Here is a 27,938-nt window from a genome sequence, read left to right on the forward strand (position 1 = left end):
TGTCGTTATCAGGAGAAAGAAAACTGGCGTTCTACGGATCGGAGCGTGGAATGTCAGATCCCTTAATCGGGCAGGTAGGTTAGAAAATTTAAAAAGGGAAATGGATAGGTTGAAGTTAGATATAGTGGGAATTAGTGAAGTTCGGTGGCAGGAGGAACAAGACTTCTGGTCAGGTGACTACAGGGTTATAAACACAAAATCAAATAGGGGTAATGCAGGAGTAGGTTTAATAATGAATAGGAAAATAGGAATGCGGGTAAGCTACTACAAACAGCATAGTGAACGCATTATTGTGGCCAAGATAGATACGAAGCCCACACCTACTACAGTAGTACAAGTTTATATGCCGACTAGCTCTGCAGATGACGAAGAAATTGAAGAAATGTATGATGAAATAAAAGAAATTATTCAGATTGTGAAGGGAGACAAAAATTTAATAGTCATGGGTGACTGGAATTCGAGTGTAGGAAAAGGGAGAGAAGGAAACATAGTAGGTGAATATGGATTGGGGGACAGAAATGAAAGAGGAAGCCGCCTTGTAGAATTTTGCACAGAGCACAACATAATCGTAACTAACACTTGGTTTAAGAATCATGAAAGAAGGTTGTATACATGGAAGAACCCTGGAGATACTAAAAGGTATCAGATAGATTATATAATGGTAAGACAGAGATTTAGGAACCAGGTTTTAAATTGTAAGACATTTCCAGGGGCAGATGTGGACTCTGACCACAATCTATTGGTTATGAACTGTAGATTAAAACTGAAGAAACTGCAAAAAGGTGGGAATTTAAGGAGATGGGACCTGGATAAACTAAAAGAACCAGAGGTTGTACAGAGATTCAGGGAGAGCATAAGGGAGCAATTGACAGGAATGGGGGAAATAAATACAGTAGAAGAAGAATGGGTAGCTTTGAGGGATGAAGTAGTGAAGGCAGCAGAGGATCAAGTAGGTAAAAAGACGAGGGCTAGTAGAAATCCTTGGGTAACAGAAGAAATACTGAATTTAATTGATGAAAGGAGAAAATATAAAAATGCAGTAAGTGAAACAGGCAAAAAGGAATACAAACGTCTCAAAAATGAGATCGACAGGAAGTGCAAAATGGCTAAGCAGGGATGGCTAGAGGACAAATGTAAGGATGTAGAGGCCTATCTCACTAGGGGTAAGATAGATACCGCCTACAGGAAAATTAAAGAGACCTTTGGAGATAAGAGAACGACTTGTATGAATATCAAGAGCTCAGATGGAAACCCAGTTCTAAGCAAAGAAGGGAAAGCAGAAAGATGGAAGGAGTATATAGAGGGTCTATACAAGAGCGATGTACTTGAGGACAATATTATGGAAATGGAAGAGGATGTAGATGAAGATGAAATGGGAGATATGATACTGCGTGAAGAGTTTGACAGAGCACTGAAAGACCTGAGTCGAAACAAAGCCCCCGGAGTAGACAATATTCCATTGGAACTACTGACGGCCGTGGGAGAGCCAGTCCTGACAAAACTCTACCATCTGGTGAGCAAGATGTATGAAACAGGCGAAATACCCTCAGACTTCAAGAAGAATATAATAATTCCAATCCCAAAGAAAGCAGGTGTTGACAGATGTGAAACTTACCTAACTATCAGCTTAATAAGTCACAGCTGCAAAATACTAACACGAATTCTTTACAGGCGAATGGAAAAACTAGTAGAAGCCAACCTCAGGGAAGATCAGTTTGGATTCCGTAGAAACACTGGAACACGTGAGGCAATACTGACCTTACGACTTATCTTAGAAGAAAGATTAAGGAAAGGCAAACCTACGTTTCTAGCATTTGTAGACTTAGAGAAAGCTTTTGACAATGTTGACTGGAATACTCTCTTTCAAATTCTAAAGGTGGCAGGGGTAAAATACAGGGAGCGAAAGGCTATTTACAATTTGTACAGAAACCAGATGGCAGTTATAAGAGTCGAGGGACATGAAAGGGAAGCAGTGGTTGGGAAGGGAGTAAGACAGGGTTGTAGCCTCTCCCCCATGTTGTTCAATCTGTATATTGAGCAAGCAGTAAAGGAAACAAAAGAAAAATTCGGAGTAGGTATTAAAATTCATGGAGAAGAAATAAAAACTTTGAGGTTCGCCGATGACATTGTAATTCTGTCAGAGACAGCAAAGGACTTGGAAGAGCAGTTGAATGGAATGGACAGTGTCTTGAAAGGAGGATATAAGATGAACATCAACAAAAGCAAAACAAGGATAATGGAATGTAGTCTAATTAAGTCAGGTGATGCTGAGGGAATTAGATTAGGAAATGAGACACTTAAAGTAGTAAAGGAGTTTTGCTATTTGGGGAGCAAAATGACTGATGATGGTCGAAGTAGAGAGGATATAAAATGTAGGCTGGCTATGGCAAGGAAAGCGTTTCTGAAGAAGAGAAATTTGTTAACATCCAGTATTGATTTAAGTGTCAGGAAGTCATTTCTGAAAGTATTCGTATGGAGTGTAGCCATGTATGGATGTGAAACATGGACGATAAATAGTTTGGACAAGAAGAGAATAGAAGCTTTCGAAATGTGGTGCTACAGAAGAATGCTGAAGATTAGATGGGTAGATCACATAACTAATGAGGAGGCATTGAATAGGATTGGGGAGAAGAGAAGTTTGTGGCACAACTTGACCAGAAGAAGGGATTGGTTGGTAGGACATGTTCTGAGGCATCAAGGGATCACCAATTTAGTATTGGAGGGCAGCGTGGAGGGTAAAAATCGTAGAGGGAGACCAAGAGATGAATACACTAAGCAGATTCAGAAGGATGTAGGTTGCAGTAGGTACTGGGAGATGAAAAAGCTTGCACAGGATAGAGTAGCATGGAGAGCTGCATCAAACCAGTCTCAGGACTGAAGACCACAACAACAACAACAACATACTGATAGTTTGATAAGGCTGGAAAGGGGTCAACAGTAAATGAACTGATAAACATCAAGGCAGGCAGACCAGATGAACTTGGTGGAAACTCAATCAAAGCAATTGGAGGGCTTGAGCAGCAATGGCTATACAGAGTATTCAACATAATGTGGAAAGAAAATGTAACACACACTGTTTAAAAAGGGTGACAGGAAGAAATGTACAAACTAAATAAGTTTAATTTTGATCCCATATGGCCTAAAAAATTCTGAATTAGTTCTTGACTTACAAAAAATCTGTTGAACCTGAACCAGAGGAAGAACAACATGGCTTTAGGACTTACAGATTCATTATTGCATTGGTTTTTGCAGCAACTATGCTTTATGAGAAGTGCTGAGAAGAGGACGACAAAGGAGAAGGAGGGGGGGGGGGGGGGGGGGCACTTAGAGCTCTTAATGGACACCAAGATGCTATGATCATTTATAGTTTAAGTGTATTTGGGAATGTTGGAGGAAGTGCTTGTGAATGTCACTGCAAGGTTATGACAATCACCTGGAGACCATGAGTAGTGAACTTGTCCAGAACACAAAATCAGAATGGCTCACAATGATCATGATGATGTTTGGTTTGTTGGGTGCTCAACTGCATGGTCATCAGCACCCGTACAAGGTCCCAATCTTTTCACAGACCAATTTTTTGACAGTCCAATCTAGCCACTGTCAAAAATGATGAGGATGAGGATGATGATGATGATGATGATGATGATGATGATGAAATGATGAGGACAACACAAACACCCAGTCCCCAGGCAGAGAAAATCCCCACCAGGCCGGGAAACGAACCCGGGATTCCGTGATAAAGAGGTAGCAACGCTAGTCGCTAGGTCACGAGCTGCGAACTGAATGGCTCAGAATGATGAACAGGGTCCAATAAGGAAATTGGCTCTCACCATTCTTATTTATCATCATAATGGATGAAGCTTTGAAAGCAAAAAACAAAAAAATCCTATAGCTTATGCCTTAGTCTTTGCCAATGATGCAATAGTACAAAGTGAAAGCAATATGTGTCAAAATCAGCAATACCAAGACTGTAGGTTGACTTTTGAGCAAAAATTCTACAACTGAGTTTTGGAAATGAAGAAAGACAGAGTGTGTACAATTTTCAGTGCATTCTCTCTTCAGATAATACCATATACCAAGCGATTAGCAACAGAGTACAATAAAACCCCCATATACTAAGACATAGAACATACGTCAGGTATTGTGCAATGACATTTCCAAAGGCTTCCAAGATCAATCTATGTTAAATATATTTTTTACTGATAATGAAGTATGAATTGGTGACAGGAACAATTACCGGACCAGCAAAACATTTCCCCAAGTCCACAGAAATGAAGTTTCACCTATCTTGTCTATGAGACAAAATGAGATAAGCCACTGCAAATGCGAAAGGCTGATACACTGCTAACCACCATAACCGCCAGACTGTTGAATGCTAGCATTCAAATGTGCGTATATTGTGTTGTACAGTCACCAGACATCAGTTTGTGATTTGGAATTCCATGCCCGTTGCACTTGGTTGGACAATGTAGGGACAGTTAATGCTGGTTGTAGATGACACTGGAGTTGTCATCTGATGATGTCACACATGTGCTCGATTGGAGACAGATACGGTGATCAAGCAGGACAAGGCAACAAGCTGACACTCTGTAGAGCATGTTGGGTTACAACAATGATATGTGGGTGAGCGTTACCCTGCTGGGAAACACTCCCTGGAATGTTATATATGGATGGAAGCACAACAGGTCAAATCACCAGACTGACGTACAAATTTTCAGTCAGGATGCATGGGATAGCCAAAAGAGTACTCCTGCTGTCATACAAAATCACATGCCAGACCTTAATTCCAGGTGTTGGCCTAGTGTGTCTAGCAAGCAGAAAGCTTGACTGCAGGCCTTCAACAGGCTGCCACCTAGTCAACACATGGCCATCACTGGCACCAAGGCAGAACCAACTTTCATTAGAAAACGTGACAGACCTCTACCCTGCCCTCTCAAACTATATATGAACGAAGACTGTGGGTGAACAAAGCCTTATAGAGAAGAGACATACAGAATTGATTTTAGCTTGCTGGAGTGGGGAAATAACAAGGATGATAAGCTTTTTATTTTTTACTAATTACAGCCTTTCTTCGACTACCACTATTACTCATTTGTGCCTGTATGCATCAATTCACCTCAAATTTTTCCTGTTAAAAATGTTTCAAATACATTACTATCAAAATGGTGATGAGCAATATAATAAGAACCATTGATAAGAAAATACATACCAATAACAATTTTTGTTCCACGACATTTGGAAACCAAGTTACGAAATTAAAACTGTCAATTGCTGTTTCTCATCATGCAAATATACTGTTTGTATAATTTAAATGGAAATATATCTTTTTAAAACTAAAATTTAGATGATAAATTTTCAAAACACAGCAACCTAACATATGCATATGACACTTATTATTTCACAGAGTTCACTACAGTAACAAATCTACACTGACAATACAGCATTTCTTGATATGTTGCTATTAATATAAATTAGTTACAAGCAGATTTTCAGTAATGTACTGTTGATAAAACTCCTAAATAAGTTCCACATTATGAAACAAAAACAATTAGTACTTGTAACTGGGAACAGATTAATATGGTACATACATTTACAGCTCATATAAACACACAGCAATGGGTGTATTGACCATGTTTTTGCCATTCATCATGTCCAGTGTTAATTAGTTTAAAACCATATGCTCTCCACTATTTAAAAAAAGGAGCAATTCAAAAAGGGGGAATGTTCCATTCTGAAACCATGCAACGGTAAATTGGTGTGGCAAGGCCCAAGCAAAACACAATTCACGGCACAAAAATACAAACACTACAACACATCAAGCATTTGGCTTAATCAGTAATTTGGTATTTTATCATAAAACTCTTTTTATATGTGCTACTTTAGCATATCATTTTAATTAATTCTGTGTGTAGGAATTTACTCATTTAAAGCATTCAGGTTCAGTGATTCAATTTATTAGATTTTAAGAAGCCTTCTGAAACATAACTCTGCACATTTATTTTAAAAATACCAAAGCCCAATGTTAATATCATTACAAAAAACCATAAAAACTTTACCTGGAGAAAGACAGAGCTGCAGGCATGCTGATTGGGGAGAGCAGTGAAGGTCCCCTTGATTTCACAGGGTTCGACTTAGTATTGAAGCCACTACAGCACATGAAGAAGGTAGGACCAAACATGTGTCAGTATGCAAATTGTGGGAGTCAGATGTTGGATTTGCCATTTAATACTCAAAAAATCAAAGAATTAAAAGAATGTGGCAATCATGACTCCATTAGTTATAAAAATTCCTCTACAAAAGAGTTAGTAAACACTTGAAAACTGGACCAAGCATATAAATAAGGAGTGAAAAATTATGCAGGTTTCTTGCAAATAAATTATATTTAATGATACCAAACATTTCATCATACTGAAATAGCTAATTAAAACAAAACAAAAACAATACAGTGAACAAAAATATGGATTTCAATTCATATGCTACAGCTTAAATGCCACATATTGCAAGTTACAATTTAAATGTGCCAAATGTATGTATTCAAAATAAAAATTCTCTTTTTTAATTACTGTATGTACCTGTTTAAAAGAGAATATGCACTGCAGGGGAATGGATGACACAGCAGTTGTCTTTTCTGTAAACTGTTAGATTTAGACTGCCTTGTAAAGTAAGAAATATTATGTTCTCAACATTCAATTGTATTAGTGCACCAGCAAACAGGCCATTTAGGGGTTATAAATTTATGGCAATATGCATTAACAAGCTGACAACGTGCAACAGCCCAAAATAAAACAACAGGACATTAACAGCTTCTAATCCTCCATGACACTCAGTTTCAACCACCAATAGCACAAGCACATATGCTGAAATTTACAGTTAAGGTGCCAGGTTATCAAAAAACTAAGAAACTGCAGCATATGAAACACAGTTTCTGTTATGAAGTCATCAATACAATTCTTTATCAAGAAACAGAAACCAACCACCTATATCAAGTTCTCACATACTTTTATTTATCCACAGAGGATATACTGCATCTTACTTCTCTATTATATTAGAAAAAAGGCATTTACAGTATCACACATGTTCCTTACAGTTCAGACCAGAAAAAGTTATTTCCGTACCTTAAATGATATATACACATATATATCTCTTTGTACCAAAGGAATAGTCAATTGAGAAAAACTAATAAATTATGATACAGAATAGAACTTACCTTCAGGAGGCAAAATGTTTAGTACTAACTACAAACACATTTAAAAGTAAGAAAGACATACTATTCTAGCTTTTGGAACAATGAGTTCCTTTCTTGGAGAGGAGAGAGGAATAGGTTATGGAAGGTTAAAAATGAAAGGCAGTTCACTCAGACCTCTAGATGTGAGGGGCCTACCTGTAGTGAGAACAAGGGTAGTCCTAGATGGAGGAAGCATTAAAAAGTAAGTGAGAGTAAGCACTGGTAAGCACTTCAGTCTAGAGATGGTAAAGATAGATTATTGGAACAGAAATGGAGAGAGCAAGCAACGAGAATAATAGCAAAGAGTGGGGAGGGAGGAATACATGTTAACACCAGATCTTTTTTCCCACCAGCCTCCTCCTTATTTATTATATTTCATTCATTTTCTGTACCACTTTTTTCTTTTCTTTCTATTTTTTTTCATTTTTGTTCTCCTCCTGCACTATCCCCTCCCTGAAAAAGGAACTGCCTCAAAATCTACAGCAAGCAGTCTGTCACTTTTATTTTTGTTTGTACGAGTACTAAACATTTCACCTTCTGAGGGTAAGCAGAGGTCAGAAATTCTGTTTCACAATGTGTTAAATTATATTTTCTGTGGAATCAACTTGGTACATGAAACTGATTTCATAGGCTCATAACTTAACTTTCACATTCTATACAAACAACCACCTCACTATATGTTATAACTTGTTCATTTCTCCTCCCTTGTTACAAGGATGGTCCCATAAGTACCTGACCCAACAAAGAAAACACAAAAATTTTGGAAAAAAATTATTTATTTTTAAACATAATCTACTTTCAGCTCTATACACTTTTCCCAGTGATGTTCAACAAGTTTGATACTCTTTTTGTAATGAGAGGTGTCTAACCCCTCAAAATAGCCATTAACTACCAACACCACACCTTCATTTGTTGAAAATCTTAGACCACCAAGCTGTTTTTTCAAGTTTGGGAACAGAAAATAATCAGAGGGGTCTAAATCTGGTGAATAGGGTGCATGAGGTAGTAATTCAAACTTTAATTCATTAATTTTGGCCATTGCAATAACGGACTTGTGAATTGGTGCATTGTCCAAAAGAAACAACACTTTCTTCTTGGCCAAATGCGGCCATTTTTGCTTGATTTCTTCACCCAAACATTGCAATAAGTTTGCATAATACTTGCCGTTGATATTTTTCCCTTTTTCAAGGTAATCAATGAAAATTATCCCACACGCATCCCAAAAAACCAATACCATGACCTTGCCTGCAGATGAAACACTCTTCGCCTTCTTTGGAGTCGGTTCTCCAATTTGTGTCCATTGTTTTGATTGTTGTTTTGTCTCAGGAGTGAAGTTGTGGGCCCATGTTTCATCCATGGTTATGAAATGGCACAAAAAATTAGCTTTGTTGCTGCAAAACTTCACTAAACACTCAATTGAAACATGTTCACGAAACTGTTTTTGCTCAAGTGTGAGCAAATGTGGCACAAATCTTACACATAGTTTTCTCATGACCAATTTTCAGATAATATACGATGTACCACACTTTTTGAAATGCCTATTATGTCTGCCAGCTCTGCTCTTTCAGTTGACAATCATCCAGTGCCGCTTTGTGGATTTTCTTCACAATTTCTGGAGTAATAACCTCATTTGGTCGATCACTGCAATGCTCGTCTTGGCAGCTCGTATGGCCTCTCGTTGCTTGCTCTCTCCATTTCTCTGAGTTTAAACTCAGCTACCCAATATTTTATTGTTGTCAACAAAGGAGCAGACTCTTCCAAAGTAAAATCTAGCTCAGCTTTAAACTGGTTGCGCTGAGGCCTTTGAAAAAAAATATTGTAGCACGTAACGATAACCAATTTTCTCCATTTTTACAAGTTCACTCACAATGTTCACTACTGATGGCTGCCAAACAAATACTGAACAATGTGGCATCTTCAAACTTGAAACAGATGATTTGTAGATTATGTACTTTCTAATCCAGAGGTATTTTTCAACAATGACTGCCATCTCTCAGTCAGGCCAGGTACTTATGGGATCACCCTTGTAAATAGTTCTTATCCTTCCAGATCATCTAGTGTCAGACACTTCTTTATTGTTTCACATTTGGAAGCCAGTACTGAGGTGAATCAGTTCAAAGCAGATGGTAGGTGTAGCAAAGTCTCTGGCCACATTATTGACCTAATTGTAAGTAGAATACAGCCCTACTTCACTGCCTGTGGCACTAGGAGAGGGTGAATGGCCTGACCATGTTTTAGCCCAGGAAAACTCCTCAGTACTCATTTTACAGCAGGCTGAGTGGACCTGTTGCTGTCCTGGAGGGACTGGAATGAGATAAAAACCCACCCCTATCTGTACTTACTTAATTTTTTTCCTCGAATTTTGTGACACACACTATATAATTTCATGGTGTTTATCATTAAAAATGAGGTATCATAAAATGGGGAGAGGGAGAAAAAGAAAAAAACAAAGGTTCAATTTAGAAAGAAAAATGCAACTAATACGAGAGCAATATAGGAGCAAAGGAAAGTAAAGTGTTGGTTGTAAGTGCTCTTAACATCTCAAATAAGTAAAACTAATCAGTGGACAACTGACTACACAGAACATCAAGGGGCTCAATGATACTGAATAACTGTATGTTATTTCAATTTTAACAGGAAGAATTTAATATGGTCTATCATGCACAGAGGAAAACAAGAGGCACACTCACAAAATATTAAGGAAGTTTCAGCAGTTGAACTTAATGAAAGATAACTACACACTACCTGTTCCATATTATGGCCTATCAAATAAAAACTGTAATCGGGAGGTTCAGTTCATATGATGATACCTAATGTATGGAGGTTAACCAAAGACTGATATTGAACTATTCGTTAGCATTTAACGTGTGTGTGTGTGTGTGTGTGTGTGTGTGTGTGTGTGTGTGTGTGTGTGTGTGTAGGGGGGAGGGGGGGTCAAGAGAGAGTGAGAAGGGTGGGGAATAAGTCTGAAAACTAGGTTGCAAGTCTTTGCAAATATGCAATTAGATGGAGAATAAAATCAACACTAAATACATAAGAGTATTTCACTAACAGCTCTGAGTGTCAATGATCTCATAAATTTGCCATCCCTCTACATACATCCGTAATTTACATTATTTACACTTAAAGTGAGGAGATTGCAGACAATTACATTGCCTTTCCACACTCCTAAATTCTGTTCTACAGTCTGTCCACAGTTTATTCAAAATAATGTGTACTGCTAACAGACTATATCATAAAATTCACTATTTGTAAATGGTATGCTTTTTAATTTTATACAGCAGTTCACAACAGTAAAGAATATTTAGAGTGAATTGTATTTTATTCTTCAGATGAGGAATCTAACAGCAAAGAAAGCCATCACAAGGTTAATGTTACTTATGTCATAAATAATTATTGCACTTCTATGAGGATCATACCAACTGTATCTGAACGAACAACTGTGGGTATCCAAATGTAGGTCATATAAAGATTTCATTATATATAAAACACATCACTGCAGCTGGTACCACCACAGCACTTGTTTTCTGTGAACCAGATGCTGTGGTAATGCCCTGAAGGGAGTATTCTGTTATCACATCACGTCACACTCACTTCCTTTCAGATATCACGATGACTCTCGCACACACTTCCCAACAGCATCTGCAACAGCTGCCTCTTGGTTCAGAGCACAGTAACCCACTTTCTAGTGAAAACATTAGAAGTATGTGGCCATCACTAGACTTCAGTCATAGGAAATAACTGCAAGAACTCCTAGAATACGTTTGTCATGTGATGAAATGATACTAGCAGCAATTTTCCATCAAACAGTGGAAAAAATGTTTTCCTAGAAAGAAAGCATATCAAAACAAGAGAAACATAAAATATATAAATGCACTTAGTATGGAATTTCAAAGTAATGATTTGTTTTCCTGGAAGAATAAATCAAAGTTGACAGAGCAAAAAAAGCGAAGAGAGCATAAAACAGAAGGAAACAGTCTCTGGCATATTGTTTTTCAGTGCATCACATATCATGATCGATCTTCTTAATTAATACAGTGCAAGAACTAATGAGAATGGTGGAGTACATGTAAAAAAGGGGGAGATAGCATCAAGGTTTAGGAAGGATTTAGAAAGAGCAAAACAGAAAGTACCAACAGTAAAGAGATGCCAGAGGTCTTGAACAGGTAGTTAATAGATTCATTTAGGTAGTTAATAAGTGGAAATGTGTGTGTTGGATATCAACCTACTTTCTGAAGACACAACTGTACAGATGTTACTGGCAGCAAAGTATTGCAAAAGGGCTCAACTAATATATAGGCAATTAAGTAGTGAAATTCTGCATTTTATGAGCATACGCTAATACTAAAAAGTGAGTAACTTACTCAATCACTATTATGATTCTTCCAATTCAACTACAGTATCTCATATACCCAAAAAAGCTGACATACAATAGGTAATTATATTAAAATATGAACATTAAACTTCAGCCCATCTTGTATCTGTTTAACAAAATTTTAATCACTAATCAAACCTATTAGGAGACTAGACTGTATAAAACACACTGTTTAAAATAAAACACATTGTTTAAACAGAAACTTTTAATTCACTTCCCATTAGACACAGTATAACACGAAGAAGTATATTGATACTGGTGGTTGTTTAAACAATTCAAGTCACAAAAGAATAATTTCAGCACAAAAGTGGAGAGGCTCTGAAAGAAGTGGTATAGTAATCTTTATTATATATGCAGTTTACTCGCACGTTAGAGCTATTATTGGGAAACAAACAATTTCTAATGCCTATCTCTGACTCACCTCACAATATGTTTTCCCCCTATGAGTGCAGGAGTCAAAAAGACAAGTATTAATACAAAATCAATATAACTAATCCCCATCTGTATCTACATCGAAACTCTGCAAATCAGTGTGAAGTGTATGGCAGAGGGTACATCTCATTGTACCAGTTATAAGAGTTTCTTCCCGTTCCATTCACATATGGAGTGCAGGGAGAATGATTATTTGAATTCCTCTGTGCAAGCTGTAATTAATCTAATATTGTCCTCACTATCCTTATGTGAGCCATACATATGGTCTTTTTTTAAATTTTTTTTAGGGCACAAAAAAAACTGGGGTCATACACGCCCAAGTCAGAACTATAGAACATGAACACAGAGGAGAGTTAAACTACTATAGGACAGTCCCAACTTACAGAAGAGAAGATAGCTAAAAACAGGCATGTGGAAAAAGGGCTAAAAAAGACACCATACAGAAACAGAAGTCCAAAACTAAAAATTAAATGACCTTCGCCATATTGCTTCGGCAGTTAAAAAGTAAAACATAGTCAACAGCCCGCTCGTCATTCGCTGAAACGGCCGATAAATCAGATGGCAAACCCAAGCTGGAACGTAAATGGTTACAAAAAGAGTAAAAAGCAGTCAACAGCCGACCCGTCATTCGCTAAAACGGCTAATAAATCAGACCGCAAACCCAAGCTGGAACGTAAATGGTTACAAAAAGGGCAGTGTATCAGGAAGTGGCGAACATTTAAAATTTGGATGCAATACGTACGAAGTGGTAGGGTAGTGTCACTTAGCAAATAATGATGGCTAAAAAGGCAGTGCCCAAAATGTAGTCAAGTTATAATAATCTCCTCCTGGCGGGAGGGCCGAGAGGCGGTCATCCAAGGCGCTGGAAGGGGCATAATAAGCTGAAGCTTATTCCCATGAAGGGAGGACCATTGGAGATGCCAAAGGGACACCACCTGCTGATAGATGGCAATGCAGAGATTATCGGAGTGAATATAGGTACTCATGGGCTGAGGTACGAGGACTGCAGCCTTGGCAGCAGTGTCAGCTGCCTCGTTTCCTGGCAGACCGACATGGCCAGGAACCCACAGAAACATGACCCTGGCTCCACCAAGAGTGAGCAAGTGACAGTTTTCCTGGACCTGCTGCACTAAGGGATGGGCAGTGTACAGCACACATAGACTTTGGAGGGCACTGAGTGAATCTGACCAGAGGACACAATTGAAAAGCCTGTGTCGCCGGATGTACTCTGTGGCCTGAGGCAGGGCGAGAAGCTCGTCTGTAAATACTGAGGAGTGTGCCGGAAGCAGATATCGAAAGACACAGAAAGACACAGGTACCGAAGACAAAGACACACCCAACCCCACGGTCAGTCTGAGAGCCATCAGTGTATACAAAGGTACTATCACGAAGTTCCATGCTAAGGTCGTGAAGCTGAAGGCAATACACCTAGACTGAGGTAGTGTCCTTAAGAAGCAAATGAAGGCCAAGGTTAACATGGGCTGCTTCACGAAGCCAAGGTGGTGAATGGTGCACACCAACCAGAAAAGATGCAGGTAGTGTGAAGTTAATCCGACATAAGAAGTGCCGAAAGTGGACTCCAGGAGGTAATAAAGAAGAGGGACGAGCCCTATACTCACGATCAAAGGAATCACCAAAGTAGGAGGCACAGGAGGGGTGGCCACACATGGCAGACAAACAGCATGCATACCTGCTAAGGCAGTAGGACAGTGGTAGTTTAGCAGCTTCAGCATACAGACTCTCAACCGGGCTAGAGTAAAAGGCACCCATGGCCAAACAGATGCCATGACGGTGGATAGTGTTGAGACGGCGTAAAAGGGATGGGCATGCACACGCATAAACAAAGCTCTCATAGTCGAGTTTCGAACGGACAAAGGACTAGCACAAACAGAGGAGGGTGGTTCGATTGGCACCCCAGGAAGTACCATTGAGGACAGGTAGGACACTGAGGACCGCATACAGCAGGCTGCCAGGTAAGATACATGTGAGGACTAAGAGTGTTTCCTATCGAGCATGAGCCCCAGGAATTTCGTAGTTTCAATGAACGGAAGGGCAACAGGTCCAAGATGGAGAGATGATGGGAGAAACCATTTGCATCCCCAGAAATTCATACAGAAGGTTTTGTCAGTGGAAAAGTGAAAGCCATTGTTGATGGTCCAGAAGTAAAGATGATCAAGACAGCACTGTAGATGCCGCTCAGTGAGACATGTTCATGGAAAAATGCAATAGATGGTAAAATTGTCTACAAAAAGGGAGCCAGAGAGGCCCAGCGGGAAACAGGCCATTATAGAGTTAATGGCGATAGCAAAGAGGATGACACCCAGGACAGAACACTGAGGCACACCAGTTTCCTGGAAAAAGGTGTCCGACAAGGCAGAACCCATACGCACCTTGAAAACTCAATCTTGTAAAAATGCCCAAAGAAAACAGGACAGGTGCCCACAAAAGCCCCACATATAAAGAGTACGGAGGATACAAGCTCTCCAGCTGGTGTCGTAGGGCTTCTCCAAATTGAAAAACACAGCCACAGTCTGGGATTTACATACAGAAAACCATTCATGATATGGGTGGACAAAGTAACAAGATGGTCAACTGCAGAACGCTGCACTCAAACTCCACACTGTGCACTCGTTAGTAAATGGTGAGACTCAAGTCACTACATCAGCCAGGCATGAATCATACATTCCATCACCTTGCAAACGCAGCTGATAAGAGAGGTGGGCGATAGCTAGAAGGAAGGTTTCTGTCCCTACCAAGCTTAGGGATGGGTAAGACGGTGGCTTCACGCCAGTGTCCAGGAAATGTGCCCTGTGGCCAGATGCAGTTGTATCTGTTAAGCAGAAAGTGCTCGCTCACAAGAAAAAGTTGCTGCAACATCTGAATGTGGATGGCGGCCGGCCCTGGGGTGGAGGATCGGGATGAACTGAGAGCTTGATCTAGCTTCCTCATAGTCATGGCAGCATTGTAGCACTCATGATTCAGAGAAGAGAAGGGTATCGCCCGAGCCTCCTCCGCTCGTTTCCGATGGAGGAAGGCAGTGTGATAGTGGGAAGAGCTTGAAATTTCTGCAAAATGGTGGCCCAAGGTGTTGGAGATAGCAATAGGGTCCGCGATGACATTGTCAGCTACTCTAAGGCCAGAAACTGTGGAATGGATCTTGGTTCCAGAGAGCTATTGGAGGTTGGCCGACACGACAGAGGAAGGTATTGAACTGTTACAAGAACTATTGAATTAATTCCAGCTAGCTCTTTTGCTATCCACTTTGCATGCATATGTTTATAATGAATGCAGTTTGCCCACGTTGGGTGGCAGTTAAAAACGCGGACAGTACATCTCCGTGAGCGAATTGCGTTGTGGCATGTCCTGGGTAAACCCCAAAGGGGATGATGCGCATTAAAGTCACCAAGATGCAAAGAGGAGGTAGGTAGCTGCCCAATAAGTTGAAGGAAGCCTGCCCTGGTGACAGCGAATGATGGAGGGATGTACATGGTACAGAGGGAAAAAGTCAGGTGGGGAAGGAAAAGGCAAACTGCAACAGCTTGAAGATGCATAGTCAGGGAGATGGGCTGACTATGAATGTCATCCCGTACGAGCACCATGACACCCTCATGAGATGGAATACTGATCTCAGGAGAAAGAACAAAACGAATCAGTAAGAAATGTGAAAACTCAAAGTAGTGTCACCACGGCAGCTGCCGAGTGACAGTTGGGGAAGAGGCGCTAATACAGGACACAAAAGCAGGAGGATCCTGCTGCATGTGGTCCACAGCAGCATCATCAGCTTGCTTGTGCGGTCGGTCTGTGGAGTCCAACACTGAAAATTGGTTGGTGTGCACCGGCGACACGGAGGCTGGCCAGTCTAAGGTACAACGTGGCGACACCATCAAAGAGGATCTGCGAGGTGGTGATGGAGAAGACTGTTTGCCTTTGGTGGACTTCCTTGAGCCTTTCCAGATGAAGACACGGGTGTTGTTTGGCTAGAAGGACAGAGGAAGTCTTCTGTCCTTTCCGGTATACTGGTTGTGTAGCAGGTGGCTTCGCCCCTTGAGGCAAGAGTTTGATGGCCTGTCGCACAGCTGGATGAGGGGACGGCGATGCTACCATGACACTGGGCAATTTCACAACCTCAGAGCTGAATTGGAGGTCGCATGTCTGCGTGGCCATGTCCTCCATGGAGTGAGAGGTAACAATAACAGAACTATAGGTACCAGACGGGAGAACCCAGGGTTTACGACGAGCCAGTAACTTGTGAACGACTGGATAAGGCATCTTTTACTTTACTTGGATCTCTTGAACAGCTCGCTCATCAAGATACACTGGACAATCCCAAGAGAAGAAGCCATGGCTGCCATTGCAGTTGATACAGTGGGGAGGAGGAGGTGGACAATCGCCCTTGCGTGCTTCCTTACCACAGGTGACACGTGCGGCTGAGTGTTGACAAGGTGTTCTAGTGTGGATGAGACTGGTAGCAGTGCATCGGGTTCGGAATGTACGGCCGGATGGTGATAATTTCATAGCCTGCTTTGAGCTTGGACGGAAACACCGCTCTGTCAGAGGTGAGTAAGAGAGTGCGGGTGGGCACTGAGGAGGACTCTACCTTTTTCATTACACTATGGACTGCAATGACACCCTCATCAGAGAGGTAAGACTGGATTTCGGCCTCTGTTAGACCATCAAACAGCCTGGTGTAAATTATACCATGGGAAGAATTCAGTGTTCTATGGGCCTCAACACGAACAGGGTAACCATGGATAAGTGAGGCAGCAAGCAGTTGTTGTGCTTGAGAATCAGAAGTGGTCTCCAAAATCGAAGTGCCATTTCGTAAATGAGAGCAAGATTTCACAGGGCCAGCAACTGCACCTGCACCTTTTTGAACAATAAACAGATTTACCGTGGCAAAAGACTGACTGTCTTCAGTACGCGAGACCACGAGGAAGCGTGGAGCAGCGAGAAGTGTCTTTGAATCTGTAGCCTCATTACATTTACGTTTTGTAGATGTTGAGTGGGAAGAGGACTGATTCATCATGAGGAAATCCTCCATGATTGCCAGCGTCTCCAATGGTGCGCTCCTTCCAACTGGGGGGGCCCCTTCACACGGGGGCGCACCCGCCTTAGTTGATTGTTCACACCTCACGTCACACCTCCCGAATACCTGACAAAGGGACCAATTGAAAATTTGGGAAGGTTACAGCTCAAGCAGTCACCCTTTCCTAGGCCTGGCCTGTACCAGGGGGTACGTGCAAACCCTACCTGTCGACCCGGGGCTGGGAATTATGTGTTACCCAGTCAAATGTTAAGCGGTAGAGCGTGGGCCGGCCTTCAGGAGTGCACAGGGAGGAAGAAGAAAAAAAGAGGATCCTCAAACGCCAGAGTGGAGGAACAAGAGGAGAAGGGAAACTAAGAAAGGAAGAGGGAGCAAAAAACAAAGGTGAGACTGTTCACTCGTCGGCAACAGAATGCAGAACACTCCCAATAATACACCAGACATGTTCTCCAAGAGAGGGGAAAAAGAATAGCAAGAGGTTAGACATGCAGCACGGAAGAGAAAAAATACTGCAAAGGCTGGGGCTCCATGGTATCCAAGCACGAACCCACCAAACAGTTGCGAGTCCGCTGGAATGATATCATTCTTGATATACAGTATAACAGGAAATTGCCACATTGGTAATTCTAACCTTGTCAGGATTCCCTAATATCAATATTTACAATATCCTTGGAGTCTTTCGCAGTGGCATGCCTGAATAAACTCTTCTAAGCTTACAGGGCACATTATTTCAAATAAAACAGTTGGAGCTTTTGACAGCTATCTGCGCCATTGTTGTAAAGAGTTAAAAACAACTAACTGCTGGGGCTGGCACGGTGTTCCAATTATATGGGCACAATTTTAGCATCTAGAACCAATCAGAGGGGGCTCCGCCAGGGTTTCGACTACCTCTCACATTGTGCCCTGAAATCAGGAATATTATACCCACTATCTTCCACTCCCATTCCACAGTGGTATTTCACTGTCCACTGAATCTATGCAATATCTTTGTCCATACTTCCTCCAATCCTGCTCTCAATCCCTTGCCTCCTGGTTGATATCCCTGCAACAGTTGTAGATGCAAAACCTTTGCCATATATCTCTCCACTACTACCTACTCCGATCCTGTTATGGACATTTCCCATCCCATCAAAGGCAGGGCTAACTGTGAAAGCAGCCATGTGATCTACAAAATAAGTTGAAACCACTATGTAGCTTTCTATGTGTACATGACAACTAACAAGCTGTCTGTCCAGATGAAAGGCTACATCCAAACTGTAGCCAAGAAACTGCTGGAACACCCACTTGCTGAACACACTGCCCAACATGATGTGCTTCATTTCAATGACTGCTTTGCAACCTGTGCCATTTGTATTCTCCCTAACAATACTAACTTTTCTCAACTGTACAGGTGGAACTCTCCCTGCAACGTATATTTCTCGTTATGCGCCCGGCTTCAACATTCGGTAGTCTGTGTCCTCCACCTACCTATAACCATCCGTTCCAGCACAAAGCATGCCTTTTATTCCACGAATGCACCCACTGGTCTCTTACCCTTCTCTACCTCTCTCCACTTCCCTTTCCCTTTCCCTTTCCCTTTCCCTTTCCCACTCACCCCATCCCCCCCCGCTGCCCCCTCCCCCAACTAGCAAAGCCAACAAACTCTGCATCTATCAGCCCTATCCTGACATTACCACATCCCTGCAGGCACTCACAAGTAGCACACCTTTCCCCTACGTTGCTATCCCTCCCCTCCCCACTTCATGATACTCCTTACCCCCAGGTCACAGTGGCCGGAGATAGTGGCCACATGTGTGTGAGTTGTACTTGTGTGAACTTATGTATGTGTTCTCTATTTCCAAAGAAGGCAATTCAGCCAAAAACTTAAATGTTTGAAAGTCCTTTTGTTGTGGCTGCAACTCACTGTCTCCTCTATGCGGTGAGTAACAATCCATCCTTTTCATAATACTGTTGTTATTCCATCCTGGACTCTGCATCAAAGTTTGTATTGAGCTAGTTCACAGTTCCTTCATTCATTCCTTAAAGTGGTTAGACACTGGACTCGCATTCGGGAGGACGACAGTTCAATCTCGCATCCGGCCATCCTGATTTAGGTTTTCCGTGATTTCCCTAAATCGCTCCAGGCAAATGCCGGGATGGTTCCTTTGAAAGGGCACGCCCGACTTCCTTCCCCATCCTTCCCTAAGCCGATGAGATCGATGACCTTGCTGTCTGATCTCCTTCCCCAAACAACCACCCCCCCCCCCCCATTCCTTAAACTGTTTATCAATGGAGGCATTTAGCGATTAAAAATGGCTATTAGGAACTCCTAAAATTACAGGTAGACATGTTTTAAGTCCTTGAGTTTGTTTTTGGTATAATTAGTCCAATAGGAATTAAACTGATCTAACAGTAGCTTAGCAGGTATTTTCAAGTTTCCCGCAATACTTTTAACGCCTTTATTTATCATCATCGTTACTCCTCAATTCAACCAGCCTTTTCCACTGACAGCTGCATAAACTGTTTCCCCACAGTTTCTTTCCGAGTTACATCTTTGTGTTGTCTGCCTATGAAAAATTGACCACAGCAATAATTTCGGTGAATTAGTACAATAAGACAAAATAATCATGTAACAAGGTCTTTTAGCAGTCTGTAGCTTTAAAAACGAAAAACTGTGTCCACTTGGACGCTAAATCATGATTTGACATGTATATATTTCTGTCTGTGGAAGTGCAAGATATTCTACCTTTATTATACAATGGAAAATCCACTATGGAATGTAACAATACTATGAAAAAGATAGTTGCTGATCACCGTACAGCAGAGACATTGAGTCGCAGATAGGCACAACAAAAAGACTGTCACAAAATAAGCTTTCAGCCAACAAGGCCTTTGTCAAAAATAGAAAAAAAACACACACATGACCATAGTCTCCGACAGCTAAAACAGCTAAAGCCTGTGTGTGTGTGTGTGTGTGTGTGTGTGTGTGTGTGTGTGTGTGTGTGTGTGCAGGCGCACACTGTTGCAACATCTTTGTGAGTTTATCACAGCAAGTGCCGTATTCCCATGCTTTGTCCACGTTGAAGCCGCTATCTCTATAAATTAAATACGCTGCCAACTGAATTTCAATTGCTTCTTTCACTACTGAGTCACAAAAGTTGAAGTCAAGGCTAAAATTTCGATGTTATCATTCATTACAGAGTGCTCAGTGTCAATACAGTGCTCTGCCACCGTAGATTTATTGACTTGTAAGAGCCAGGTGTACCTGCAGTGCTCTGAGCATCTTTCACGGGTTGTATGCGTTATCTGTTTGATGTATGATAGGCCACACTCATAGGGGATCTTGTACACACCAGATTCCTGAAGCATTTAATCATCTTTAATGGAACCCAAGCGTGGTGCTGTCTTTGGTGGAGGGCAAAAAATAACTTTCACTTTGTGTTTACAGGGATCCATCCTATTTCTGATGACAGGCTTCCCATGTATGGCAGAAAAGCCATGGATTTAAAACTTTCCAGGTCTTAGTCTGCATTCCTTATACCCACTGTTGGTTTCATTTGTAGTGCCTTAATGTATCTGCTGTGGAGAGTACCCGTTGGCTTCAAAAACTCTTCTCGAGTGTAGAGGCTCATTCTCCAAACTGCTTTCATTAGAAATGAAGTGTGTTCTGTGTACCGGAGCTCAGAGTACACTCATCGTGTCTGAAGGATGGTAGCAGTTATTTTCACGTAAATCCATATGGGTCAGTTTTCAGTATACTGCATGTCCCACAGTGCCATCTTCTTTGTGTCATACCAAAACATCCAGAAATGGAAGACACCATCTTTTCAATTTCCATTGTGAACTGCACTGTCTTCTTTTAATCTGTCTTCACCATAGGCCCACACTACAAACATGTCATCAACATACCTCCAAAACACCATGGACTTCAAGCTAGCTGATTCCAGTGCCTTCACCTCGAAGTCCTCCATAATAAAGTTTGCCACCAAGGGTGACAAAGGACTACCCATGGCGACAACGTCAGCCTGTTCATAAAATTCGGTACTGAATAAAAAATATGTAAAGATCAAAACATGTTCAAATGAAGCTGAAATCTCTTTATCGAACATTTGCCAATGAGAAACAATGATTCTGAAAGAGGAACCTTTGTGAACGACAACACTACATCGAAACTGACTGACATATCAGAACTGTTCAGTTTTACTGAATTTCATTTGCCAATGAAGTCAACCTGGTGTGTACAAGATCTCCAATGAGTGTGGCCTTTCATACATCAAACAGATGACGCATACAATCCATGAAAGATGCTCAGAGCACCACAGGTACACCTGGCTCTTACAACCCAATAAATCTATGGTGGCAGAGGACTGTATTGACACTGGGCACTCTATGGTGAATGAGAACATCGAAAGTTTAGCCTCAACTTCATCTTTCTGGACTCAGTAGTGGAAGAAGCAATTGAAATTCGGTTGGCAGCAAATTTAATTAATAGAGATAGCGGCTTCAACTTGGACAAAGCATGGAATCCGGCATTTTCTGAAATAAACTCACAAAGATGTTGCGACGGTGCAGCTCGCAGTATACATTGATATAACCGTGTGCATCGACCGTGCAGCCTCAGATCTAATTCCATGCATATGTTAAATCTTTTTGCACCCGATCACCATCTCTGGCACTTTGTGTATCTGTGGCCACATGTGAGCGATGCAGTCCATGTGTTTCAATGGACAGCACAAGTGCTGGAGAATCAGTCTCCTCGGCTCACTCTGAAGATGACTGGGCAGTATACAGCCGAAATATTAGAAGAAGAAGTGAAATTTATTTGGCTGCACACCTGAAATTTTATGTAACAGTCAAAACTATTGTTCTGAAGTTATGGTAGGACAAAGTGTTGCTGGCAACAGGAAGAGAAATCAAAGAGAAATTGAAAAGTGATATGCTACTCAAGCTAGCGGGAGTCAAATAATAATAAGAAAGACATGTTGAAATGTAAGCATAAATAAGTTGAGAAACATTTATTTTTGTGGCATGAACTTTTAAGAGGAAAAGGTTTGCCCATTACCGGGTCAATATTGCGGAAAAAAGCATTCCAATCTCAGTGGAAAATAGAAAGAGAAGATTCAGAATATAGTACCAGTGATGAATGGTTCAGTATTTGCCAGATTACCATTAGTGAAGAGGCTTTACCTGCAGACAAAGAGGCTGTGGCACTGTTTAAAGACTACCTTTTATGAAGATAACTGATGAGGTATGAATTTCACGCTAACAATTGTACAACTGTGATGAGAGTGGTTTTAATTAGAAGATGCTCCCTACATAAACACTTGCTGCAGCATCCAGTTACAAGAAAAGTAAGGCACAAGTTACCCTATTGGCTTGCAGTAATGCAAGTGACAACCAGAAGATTAGGCTTACATCAATAAGGAAATTGTAGAAACCCAGAGATGGAGACATCATAGCATTATTTCCACCACAAAATGTACTGCTCTGTCAGCCAGTGCACCACGCTATCTGTGAAATCCTAAAGAAGTAGTGTCACCACCATCATCTTATTTTGTTGACATCAGCGATTGATGATAATGAAGACTGTGTAACAGTGCTGAAGAGGATTGACTCACTAGATACCATAAGGTGGTTGGCTGAAGCATGGGAAGAGATTCCAAACATAAGACTTATAAGGTCTTGGAAAATTTCTTTTAAATCATGAAGGTGGATATTTTAACTCTGAACCCATGTGTGAAACCAAAGTAAAAAATGGAAATGATGGTATCATTTTGTTGCTCAAAAATGTACTGTACTGACAGGATGTCAATGCAGAAGACATCGCAGAATGGATGGCAATTGATGAAGTTGATGAACTAACTGACAATAATATTGCAGAACTGGTAACTAAGGAGGAAGTAACACAAGAGGAGGAGGCAAACCTGGATGACATGAGAAATCTCGTCACGCATTCAGAAGGATTCACGAGAACTGAGGCAGTACTGCAGTATATTAATGAGCAGGGGGAAGGAAAACCAGATGATATCATCTGTTTGCGTAAGTGGAGGGATATTGCAGCATGCAAGAGAACTAAAAGAGGGAAACAGTCATCATCAAAGACATTTTTTAAAACCTCAAACTTGTAAGTTTCATCTTTTTTTTAGGTCTGGCTTTTAACACATGTAATCATACATTCATACTTTACAATGCAAATCATTTTATGTTTCACGTAATAATCTTTGAAGGGTACAATGTGTACATAACAAACACCCATAATTAGCTTGTATCATGTAAGACAGCATAACATGTTAAGAAAGTCAGCTTTTGGTATAAAATAGTGTGTTTTGAATAGTATGGCTGGGGTCAGGATAGAGAATTTGTAGAGCTCCTGCCAGTCTGGCTTTTTTTTATATCTGGCTTGACCTTCTGCCAATTAGGATTACTGTTATTTGATTCTTGTGTTGGGTGTTTAATGATTTTGGACTTCTGATACCTTTTGTTGGATTTTCCATTTAGGAGTTGATGGCTAACTAGGTTGAGTGTTGTTATTTTTGGCAGTTTTTTGACAACTATAGGATCACAGTTGAGCTTTTTGACTAAATTATGGGCGCTTTTGGTATTCTGGGTCATGTCCATTCCCTCCAGGGTTTCTGGGCCATGTCCATACCTTCCACGGTTTCAATTCACTTCCCTTCTTGTCACACTCAGTACTTCCATTAGTGCAGTTCTGCACAATATAGTCTATTCTCAGAAGGGTCCTGCTTGCATAGAAGGAGCCTCAGGGACAAGGAAGAAATCTTCATGTATGCACTCTTCAAAGAGAGAATGTGGGTGCCCTGGAAACATTGCATTAAAAACCAATGCCCAACATTTCCACAACTAGAAATCAAAGTGAAATGAGACATGGCACCAACAACAGCTAACATTAACCATTGTAAGTATTTTATGATCATTACTAACTTTCTTTTTTGATAGCAGAATAATAGTGCAACAAAGGAATACCCTAAAATAGTGACAGTTGAAGATAAATGAGAAAAAATATAAAAGTGATTAGAATAGCTTTTGTTTGACAGCCAGGACAAAGAACCGAGTTTAAAAATACAGTGTTTGCATGAGAGGAGACTACGAGAGCATAAATATTAATTCATTCAGCATTAAAAATTAACAATCAAACTGAACAACACACATTTCACATGTTGCCAAAAACAATACAATACTTTTTGTGCAATAAGGACAACATACATAAGCTAATACCAGAAAACACACAACATAAACACAAAAATAAGCAAGGAAATAGGAAACATGTATGCCAAGCACTTGGCATGCAAAGACTGCATAAGATTTTAAACTTACCCGTCCTCAGGTGATGTCTGACCATGAGTGCTGTTGTGACTACTTGCACCTTTATCAATTTTAACTGTTACTCTGTCTGCTGGTACTGAAATGCTCCGACTGAACTCTTGAGGAGTACTAAGTCGAGAGCTCTTCTTTTTACTGAAAAAGATTATAGCTGTCATAATTTGATAATACCATGAATATACTCACTATAGTAAAGCCAAAAATGGGCAACTAGATCTCTTATTTTGCATAATGTGTTTATAGCTGTGAGAGTTTCTCAGTTATCATAATTTTAATTGAAGTATATACTCTCTATTTAAAATATTTTGTTTCTTGGTCCAAAACTAAAATGTGGACATGAGTACCTTATTTCCCCCAAACCACCTTCTATCTGTTGAAACTAGCTGCTGGCAATTTGGATTGTACATAATTTTAGAATGAAAATTTTTTTAAGCAATCTACAGCAGCAGCAGGATTTCTGGATGAGAGAACATACATTAAATTTATTAAAAGACAATTTTCTTAAGTAAATTTTACAAAGGGATTTTTTTATGGCAAGCAAATATCTCAAATAGTTGTGTGTATTGCAGTAAGTTCATACCATGTTTCACAGTTCACTTGCTAACTCAAAAAGTCATATCGGTTTACAGGCTGTATACAACTGACCTGTTTATGGATGGCACCACATGCTGGCCATTCACAGATTACTAAATAGCATAATGTCTTAAATTTAATAATTATTTAAATAAAAATAAATCTTTATAGCAACACATTTTTAAATCACAATAAAAGATAAAAAATAATTTCTCCTAGCCCCATGCTGATTCCTAACACCACATGTATAGTCCTGAAAATTTGTGATTTGAATTTTTGACAGCTATGAAAATATTTGTAAGATTTATAATGTAAAATGTGGGGCACATATGATACATAATTGATGCAGGAATAGTTCACCTTCTTATTATTATCCCTTTCATGCACCCCACATTTGTCATTAAAAATCTTAGATTTTATGTAACTATTAAAAATTCAAAAGCACAAATTTTCAGACCTATCTGTATGGGATTAGGAGAAATTATTATATATTTTTTAGCCCAATTTAAAAACTCAACATATTTAAAAAATTGTAAATAATTATTTTCTGCTTTTTAGTTTTCTATGTGTGAAATTTCTCAATGGATTGGTGTGTAATGAGAACAATATAAAAGCACAGCAAATACACAACTGAAGGCAGAGCTGCAGTGCACCTAGGTTTATAGTGCAGCTGTGAGCATTAATTGGTCGGCAAGATGGACGTGGCCCTTTGATATCAACAGAACAGTGCTGCAAAGGCAATACTAGACCTGCAGACGTAGCAGTGTCATCTAGTTGCCATCATAGAGTTCTACGTATACCACCTGAAATGCATTCCAATACTACCCACTCAAGACACCAGACCTCCAAGGCAGCCGAGACATCAGCATTTACCAACCCTATTCACCCCTGCCTCCACCACTGTGGGAGCTAGGTGGACCAGACAGATGAGAAAGTGAGTTAATATTGCACTGTCATTCAGTTCTCAGCTGTGTTTAAAATTTCAAGTCTGTAGCTCATGAAGAATTACTTTAAAATCAACTGCAAAGTTTGCACCCAAAAGACAGACAAAAAAGCAACATAACAAAACTGAGTTAATAAAGATGAACACAATAGTTGTCCATAGCAGACACATTAGTGAAAATTACTTAAATTTAGCAACAATAAACACCTCAGTATTCTACACCATCCTTACTGCTGCACTCTGATTAAGAATTTGTTCAGAGTTAAGTTATATAAGGGGCGACCAAACAGTTTTCGTTTGAGGGTGCTGTTGCAGCATACATGCAACATAGTGCACCTCTGATGCCGGGTTATAAGCACTGACCTGTCAGCAAGGGATTAGTGTATAGATCGGGTCTTTTCAACATGCATGTGGTAAATGCAGAAACATCAACTACAATGTCATTATTCCCAGATGTGTCCAAACAGGACCAACTCGCTGTTATTCTTTTCTTGACTGCTGAAGGGCAAACGCAGGTAGAGATCCATCACAGAGAAAAGAATATGTATGAGCTAGCATATCAGTCAAAAGCCACCACTGTGGAATGTTGCACCAAGCTCCAGGCTGCTGCTTCATGATAACCCACACATTCAGTATTGCTACAGAATGGCTACAGCAACACTCTTCTGAGTTTAAACACTTCTGCTGGCCACCAAACTCCCCAGACATGAACATTATTGAGCATATTTGTGATGCTTTGCAACATGCTGTTCAGAAGAGATCTCCACCCACTCGTACTCTTACGGTTTTATGGACAGCCCTGTAGGATTCACGGTTTCAGTTCCCTGCAGTACTACTTCAGACATTAGTCGAGTCCATGCCATGCTGGTATTGCAAATGTCACAATGCAAACATTAGGCCAACTCAAGTGGGAGATACTCAAGCACCCATCCTACAGCCCCAATCTCTCACCATGTGATTATCACACCTTCAGCCCTTAAAATGGGCTTGAAGGGTTGATGAGTCATGTCAGACAAGAATGTACAGCAGGCAGTTATGGACTTCTTTACTCGGCAGGACATGATGTTTATCAAACAGGCACCTTTAACTTGGTGCGTAGGTGAGATAACTACCTCGATGCTCCTGTGATTTTGCCTGATTGACATGCCAGTCCTGGACTGTATGGCCTCCAAACAGAAATTTTTTGATTGACCCTTGTAAATATACTTCGTTTGAAGTATCAGAGGCAATCAGTTGAGCAATGTAAGAGGAAAAACGATGGTTTTTCTTTTTCCTTCAAAGTAGTTATTCTGCTAAGAAATACAGTAATAAAGTAATTTACAAGTAATCCCTGTAACTACTAATATGAATATTTAGCACTAGCTGTGATTGATTGTTAATACAGTTTACAGGAGTAGATTGCACTAAAGGTGCAGTTACAGTATCTAATTTGTAGTAGGGATGGGCTACGATCGCACTCGAGAAACGTGCGACACTAAGGCAATTTCTCGAGAATTTCTCGGGTACGCTCGAGAAGTTGACAGTGCTGCACTCTCTGAGAAATTGCGCAAACCTTCGGTACACGAAGCACTGAGCCGCAGCGGTCGTACTCGTCGTACGTACGTGCTCGGAAAACTTTGAAATTCTATGATTGATATCAACTGCACTACCGTTATTAATGTTTACTGAAGTATTAGTTTATGTCTCATAAGACAAATCATAGAATTTTTGTTTAAAACAAAGCACAGAATTCGCATAAAACAGAAGCTTTATTCTTACAAAATAAATTACCTTGTACATTCTGCATGTATGCATGCATGCTTAAATGTAAAAGAGAAGTGCTATAGCCTTTTATATACAGAAACTGCGTACATGCGTTTACTTACTGAAGAAAGGAAACAAAAGTTGTTCAGCAGAAGGCATTTTTACATCGCATTGCTACACTGCCGTTGACCTTTGTTTAGAAATATGATTTTATTAACCAATTGGCCTTTTAGTCTGCTTCTTTATTTGTTTATTAAGTAGTCCTGTTTTCGGAAATATTCTT

The 27,938-nt window shown here is 40.3% G+C and overlaps 1 protein-coding gene across 1 annotated transcript in view; it reads right to left on the reverse strand.

Annotated features, from left to right (window-relative positions):
• Window positions 1-27,938, reverse strand: part of LOC126415813 (mitogen-activated protein kinase kinase kinase 15) — a 166,146-nt gene that overhangs the window by 47,388 nt on the left and 90,820 nt on the right. Inside the window, exons 18-19 of the mRNA XM_050083458.1 lie at window positions 24,391-24,531; window positions 6,057-6,146 (exon numbers count right to left, since the gene is read on the reverse strand). Coding sequence (XP_049939415.1) covers window positions 6,057-6,146; window positions 24,391-24,531 — 231 coding nt within the window. The remainder of the gene's footprint in view (window positions 1-6,056; window positions 6,147-24,390; window positions 24,532-27,938) is intronic.

The sequence above is a fragment of the Schistocerca serialis genome, chromosome 1 (genome assembly GCF_023864345.2).
Source record: "Schistocerca serialis cubense isolate TAMUIC-IGC-003099 chromosome 1, iqSchSeri2.2, whole genome shotgun sequence".
In the NCBI taxonomy this organism is placed as follows: domain Eukaryota; kingdom Metazoa; phylum Arthropoda; class Insecta; order Orthoptera; family Acrididae; genus Schistocerca; species Schistocerca serialis.